This window comes from Electrona antarctica, assembly GCF_951216825.1.
Source record: "Electrona antarctica genome assembly, chromosome: 2".
NCBI classification, from domain to species: Eukaryota; Metazoa; Chordata; class Actinopteri; order Myctophiformes; family Myctophidae; genus Electrona; species Electrona antarctica.
This window is the reverse complement of record NC_136807.1, coordinates 31,663,011-31,670,561: the sequence shown is the minus strand read 5'-3', so window position 1 is coordinate 31,670,561 and position 7,551 is coordinate 31,663,011. Positions and strand designations below refer to the sequence as shown.

General features: G+C 44.5%; 1 protein-coding gene across 1 annotated transcript; it reads left to right on the top strand.

The window, feature by feature from the left end:
* Window positions 1–336: 336 nt before the first annotated feature.
* Window positions 337–2,328, top strand: LOC306932885 (thimet oligopeptidase-like; the record flags this gene model as incomplete). The annotated part of the gene is made up of 1 exon (XM_079514861.1): window positions 337–2,328. The coding sequence occupies one exon, from the start codon at window positions 337–339 to the stop codon at window positions 2,326–2,328; it is 1,992 nt and encodes a 663-aa protein (XP_079370987.1).
* Between the last annotated feature and the right edge of the window lie 5,223 nt (window positions 2,329–7,551).

Sequence of the window (7,551 nt, the reverse complement as noted above, 5' to 3'; positions counted from 1 at the left end):
TCTCAATCTGGTTGGGAATTACAGCCTAGAGATCACACCTTGTATAGTAAAGGGGTAGAAACGTAATCTCTTGAAGGCAGGTGGGTTCAATAGTAATCAAAGGATGAGTAATTCACTGACTATAGATCCAAGCTTAATTCTACCTGTAACCTGCCGAGGCTGTATATTTATGATATCGTGATGTCACTTCTGACGCCACGGTTGTGACGTCAGAGTGACATCTCATATCCTTCGTAACAGTCATGCTATATATGGTCATGCTATATATGCTCATGCCAGTCTGCCAACTTGTCAGCCCAAGTTCAAAGGCACAGACTGTGATCGATTTTCATTGGAATGGGAGCAACGGGAGGAGAGGTGATGGTCAGCAACCCTCCTGGGGTTTGCACAGAGAACCACCTGCGCTGGGATCTGAGCCCCGAAGAGATCCGGGGGAAGTGTGCCGAGGTCATCGCGGAGCGCAGGAAGGCATATGACGCCGTGGGCTCCCTGGACCTGGACAGTGTCACCTTCGACAACACCATGAAGGCCCTGGCCCACACGGATGCAGAGGCTATTCTCCACATGAACATGTTGACCTTTCCCAGGCACTTGTCTCCCAGTAAGGAGGTGAGGAGCGCCAGCGCAGAGGCATATCAGAAGCTGGTAGAGAGTGAAGCGGACTTAACGATGCAAAGACCTCTGAATATCTACCAGAGGATTGTAGCTTTGGGGATGAAGGTGGATAAAGACAGTCTCACTGCAGAGGATAAGAGATATGTCCAGGGATGGGTTGAAGAAAGATTTAGGCGTACATATCCACAAGTTAATTGTCTGGACACGTCTGACAATCTCATATTTGAGACCAAGAAGGTATACGGTTCCCTGGACCCAGACAGTACCGATAACATCTTGAAGAAACTGGCCAACATTAACGTGGCATACATTGACCAGATGAACATGGCGGACTACCTCCGGCAAGTGTCTCCCAGTAAGACAGTGAGAAAAGCCAGCTCTGATGCCTACAAGAAGCTGTCTGAATTGTATGAGGACATGATGCTCATGAGAGATGATGTGAACCTGAGGATTGAGAATTCACGTTGTGAAGAGAACTCAGCCATGTTGAAGGAGTTGGCGAAGCTACGTGCACAGCAGAGTGCTTTGCAGGGCTTCAAATCCCATGCAGACTCTGTCCTGAAGATGAACGTTGCAAAACCTGCCAAAAAGGTCTCTACCTTCCTGGAAGAGCTGGCCCATAAGCTGAAGCCGCTGGGAGACGAGGAGAGAGCCAACCTCCTTAAGCTAAAGGAGGACTGTCAGAAAAGAGGTGTGCCATTCGACAAAAATCTGTATGCACAGTTTGCACACGGCCAGTTGATGGAGTATTTTCCAGTGGAGGTTGTGATCCGAGGTGTGCTGGACATCTGCCAGGACCTGCTGGGTCTGTCGTTCAGCCTGGTGCATGGCGCCCCCGTGTGGCACCCCGATGTCACGTTGTACTGCGCCACTGACCGCTCCTCTGGACAGACAGTGGGACAGTTCTATCTCGACCTCTTCAACAGAGAGGGAAAGGACATGAAATCTGTGTGTGGATACTGCACCAATCCGCAGCCCGGCTGTCTGCTGCCTGACGGTAGCAGACGGATTTCCATCGCTACTATAGTGACCGCCTTCAGTAAACCCACAGCCGACTGCCCTTCCCTGCTGACGCATTCCGAAGTGCTCACGTGCCTCCATGAGTTTGGTCACGCCATGCACTTAATCTGTGCTCAGGTCGACTACATTGAATTCAGATCATTCTGTGTAGAGGAGTACTTTGCTGAGGCTCCATCCAAACTGCTGGAGAACTGGGCTTGGGAGAAGGAGCCACTACAGAGAATGTCCAAACACTACAAGACGGGATCTCCGATTCCCGATGACCTGCTGGACAAATTGATCAAGTCTCGCCTCACCAACATTGGTATGAACTGCTTGGAGCACATAGTCATGGCTGAATTGGACCAGGCTCTTCACAGAAAGACTACATCAGACCCGGCTAAGGAATACGCCAGGCTTTACAAGATGATTCTGGGAGTCCCCGTGAATCCAAACACTCCAGCTCCATTTTGTAATGGAGATGGCAAAAGATATTGCTACCTGTGGAGCGAGGTGTTGTCCATGGACATGTTCTACAGCCGGTTCAAACAGGAAGGCATCATGAACCCTGAGGTGGGTTTGGACTACAGGAAGTGCATCCTGAAGCCTGGTGCTTCTAAGTATACCGAAGAGATGCTGAAGAACTTTCTGGGTCGTGAACCCAATCAGGAAGCGTTCCTCATGAACAAAGGACTGATGCCCCACAAGGCCTAGTGGTAAGAGGAGGGACTGCAGGCGGACCCGTGGATTCATGAACGGGAAACCCTGTGCAGCTGGGCTTTAACATTGAGCGCTCGGTTGCACTCCCGCATTTGACCACCAAAATGTGGTGGTCAAATGCGGAAGAAGACGGTAGTAGACGGTTCTTCCGGGTGCTTCAAAGCGCCACTGAGCAACTTACTGACATGAATAGCGGGGGGGCGGAGCTTCCTGCCTCTTCAGTCTCTATCATTCTTTATACTCTATGATGCCCCATTACCAGAAAAAAATCACACCCGTGTGAACTGAGTGGTGCAGTGACGTCACACACTAACCATAGCAACCATGCTCACATGTACATGGCGCCACGTACAGGTACACAGGTACATACAGACAAAGCTGGTTGTTGGAGTGGTTTGCACCACTCAAAAAGCATGCAGAAATAAATTTGAAGCAGCTTTTTCCTCAGTAAGTGGGCGTGTCCAAGGTACCTGTCACTCAACTCGCAGCTGTAGTGCTCTTGAGACGAGACAAATAAATACAAATAAATAAAAATACTCTCATCTTCTACTTTCTCTAATAACAACCTAAAACATGAGCCTTGATTGAGAGGGGGACAAAAGTTGTCCTTTAAGCAAATGAGCAAATATCTAACTATTATTCCTTTGCTTTTAGTGGGTATAATCTAACATGGCATGAGGAAAAAAGAAAAGAAAAACAGAAAACACTCACAACTTTACTGACCAACTCTTGAGAAACACATCATATATAGTTAAAGTGCACTGTTTTAAAATTGCGAGTGCATATTTCTGTGAACCCAATAAAAGTTGTTTGTTAAACACTGATGCGACTGGGTCATTCTCACGAAACCAATGAAATAGCATGGCAGTGAACATTTCAATATCAAAGTCACAATTTGATAATAAAATTAAATTATCATTTTAAAGATAATAGTTTTCTCTTTCTTATACAGAGGTTTATTTAGATCTGAAAATTCATTATTATTGTTTTTTTATGCATTTTTAGTTGAAATTCTCATTACCGCAATGCGGCGACATTCATTTTAGTGGCGCTTAGACTGTATTTTCGATTGGATAAGATATATGGATTTTACTCAAACTGAATTCACATTATTAATTATGTTTAGTAAAAATATAAAATGTATTCATTAGAAAAAAATACATTTCAATTAAATATTTATTGGGAAAAAAGGTGTCGGCCATGGTCACAGTTCTCATCCTCCGCTACATTTTTGAAGGACTGTTCAAATACACACAGAGCATTGCAAATAAAGTTAGATTTTGAATGACTCAACACATCTGACAGTACATTCAAGATGGCTACCAGTTTAGCAGATCTCTTTACATGCATCCAGAGTGAAGTTAAAATCTCTGTTAAAAAAGTCTGTTAGAACTTTTTTGGTTATCATTACCGATACAGGCAGTTTTCCACATTTAGAAAATAGTTAGAAATAATTTTTTGGGTGACAATATACTTCATTAATGTCTAGTTCTGTACATTGAGTAAAAATTGCCTCAGCCATCATGGCTTCTCTGCAAAACATGCTAATGTTTCTCATCCTCCGCAACACCCATTCTCATACACCGCTACACTTTTAAGTAGTTGCGGTAGAGAGAACGTCTGTTTCGGTAATGAGAATTTAATAATGTCAGGCTATATTTTTAAATAAATCATGTTTATATTTAAATCAACTATTAATTTAAATATTATTCATTAACTAGATATTTTCTTTATTTCCTGTTTCATGAAAAGAAAGCTTTAGAGTAAAGACTAGGCTGTCAAAATTCGCTTTCTATGAATCCCATGCCTATACTACATTATAAACATAATAGTACAGCGGCTTATACCCCAATTCAAGAGGTATTGTGCACTTTTTCAAAAAAGCATGAAACTTCTACCATAGTTAGATGATATCATGAGGTGTATTTTCAGATGTGGAGTCAAGTCAGATTTGACCCCTGAGGCCCGGTAGAGCATAATATGTGACCAATACCCATAACATCCTATATAAGGCAAAAAAGTCCAAATTTCTTCATTCTTTAAGTAGCATGTGACATATGAAACTAGGGTGTTTGCATGATTCTGAATCCATTCCAAGCATTAGTTTTGCAAAAAAACACTCATTGGGCTTAAAACGGCCATGCCCACTTGCCCAAATGTGCTGGCATCATCAATTTGTGATGACGGCATTGGCCGTTTTTAGCCCAATGAGTGTTTTTTTGCAAAACTAATGCTTGGAATGGATTCAGCATCATGAAATCACCCTAGTTTCATATGTCACATGCTACTTGAAGAATGATGAAATTTGGACTTTTTTGCCTTATATAGGATGTTATGGGTATTGGTCACATATTATGCTCTACCGGGCCTCAGGGGTCAAATCTGACTTGACTCCACATCTGAAAATACACCTCATGGTATCATCTAACTATGGTAAAAGTTTCATGCTTTTTTGAAAAAGTGCACAATTTTTTGGTAATCCGCTGTACTATAACTATAATGCACTATAATCTATTTATAATATGGCATAATGTTATGACATGTCAAGTAACATTATACTTCATTGTTGGACACTCACTGACTTTTTCAAGGATCATAGTGTATATGAATTATCTAACTAGAAATACAGTCTACGTGTGTACGTCTGAAATCCATGTAACTCGAGAACCGTTCACCCCACCGACTTCAAATTTGACACACGTATTCCACACCACCACAGGGGGTGCAGTGCCCGGTGTCGAGTCAGTTGGACCCACGGTTGTCCAGAACCGACCTAAAAAGGCCTCTGCCCGGGCTCTGGACAGGGCCCCTGCCCAGTATCCATATATGGAGCTTGCCTGTTCTGACATCATTCTGACGTCTGCATAGACTCCATATTTGGGCATACCTGAAGAACTCCATATATGGGCATAAAATGGGCACGAACATTATATCTGGGTGGGGCATACATTTCCAACTCGCATCGTTCCAAGTAGGTGTCGAAGTGTCTTTGGGCAAAACACTGAACCCTATGTACATTGCCTCCAATGAGTTGGTCGGTGTGAGCTTGCCACCATTGGTGTGTGAATGAGGGAAGTGAGGACGCTGGCGTTGACTGTTCGCCACTTCACCTCCCAATGTATAAATGAATGAACCAAAGAGCTTTGAGCATTTGGAAAAGCGCTATAAAAATGTAGTTCATTATTATAGTGCCCAACGGGCACCGCTGTAGAGGCTCCAACAGGCACCGCTCTAATATTTATAAATGCACAAAGTCTCTGCGTATACATACGTACGTATGTACGTACGTACGTACATACATACGTACGTACGTCTGTAATCCACATTACTCGAGAACCGTTCGCCCCACTGACTTCAAATTCGACACACGTGTTCCACACCCCCACAGGGATTGCAGTGCCCGTGTCGAGACGGTCGGATCCACGGTTGTCCAGAACCGCCACAAAAGGTCTCTGCCCGGGCCATAGACCTGATCACCTCTAAATCTCCATATATGGAGCTGGCCTGTTCTGACATCATTCTGACATCTGCATAGACTCCATATTTGGGGAATGCCTGACAAAGAACTCCATATATGGGCATAAAAGGGACACAGACAGAATAACTGGGTGGGGCATGCATTTCCAACTTGCATCGTTCCAAGTAGGCCAGTGCCCAACGGTCACCGCTCTAGTTCGTATAATACAGTATAATGATATTAGTTATTATAATTACTGTTAAAACTCATTCTCTGCCAATCACAGGTTTTTACATGTTTTTTTCTTTTTGGGTGCAGTGCCCGGTGTCGAGTCAGTTGGACCCACGGTTGTCCAGAACCGACCTAAAAAGGCCTCTGCCCGGGCTCTGGACAGGGCCCCTGCCCAGTATCCATATATGGAGCTTGCCTGTTCTGACATCATTCTGACGTCTGCATAGACTCCATATTTGGGCATACCTGAAGAACTCCATATATGGGCATAAAAGGGGCACGAACATTATATCTGGGTGGGGCATACATTTCCAACTCGCATCGTTCCAAGTAGGTGTCGAAGTGTCTTTGGGCAAAACACTGAACCCTATGTACATTGCCTCCAATGAGTTGGTCGGTGTGAGCTTGCCACCATTGGTGTGTGAATGAGGGAAGTGAGGACGCTGGCGTTGACTGTTCGCCACTTCACCTCCCAATGTATAAATGAATGAACCAAAGAGCTTTGAGCATTTGGAAAAGCGCTATAAAAATGTAGTTCATTATTATAGTGCCCAACGGGCACCGCTGTAGAGGCTCCAACAGGCACCGCTCTAATATTTATAAATGCACAAAGTCTCTGCGTATACATACGTACGTATGTACGTACGTACGTACGTACATACGTACGTACGTCTGTAATCCACATTACTCGAGAACCGTTCGCCCCACTGACTTCAAATTCGACACACGTGTTCCACACCCCCACAGGGATTGCAGTGCCCGTGTCGAGACGGTCGGATCCACGGTTGTCCAGAACCGCCACAAAAGGTCTCTGCCCGGGCCATAGACCTGATCACCTCTAAATCTCCATATATGGAGCTGGCCTGTTCTGACATCATTCTGACATCTGCATAGACTCCATATTTGGGGAATGCCTGACAAAGAACTCCATATATGGGCATAAAAGGGACACAGACAGAATAACTGGGTGGGGCATGCATTTCCAACTTGCATCGTTCCAAGTAGGCCAGTGCCCAACGGTCACCGCTCTAGTTCGTATAATACAGTATAATGATATTAGTTATTATAATTACTGTTAAAACTCATTCTCTGCCAATCACAGGTTTTTACATGTTTTTTTCTTTTTCATTTTTTCCCAAAAGCCCACACCGCCAATCCGTGTTTTTTGCATTATTCGTTTTTAGGCACTCTCCCTCTCTCTCTTTTGATGAGTGAGCTCTGGTCTGACATCAGATACAAGATCCCCATTTCCCTGTCTCCCTAAGACCCTGAGATCTTAAACTCCTTCACCTGGGGCAAATTCTCGATCCCTACCCGAAGTACTCAATACATCAGTTTCCTGCTGAGAACCATGGCCTCAGATTTGGTGATGCTGATCCTCTCCCCAGTGACCGCACACTCGACCGCAAACCGGTCCAGTGAGAGCTGAAGGTCTAGGACCGATGGTGCCATCAGGACCACATCATCTGCAAAAAGCAGTGAAGCAACCCTTAGCTCCCCGAACCGTATAACCTCTCCTCCACGACTGT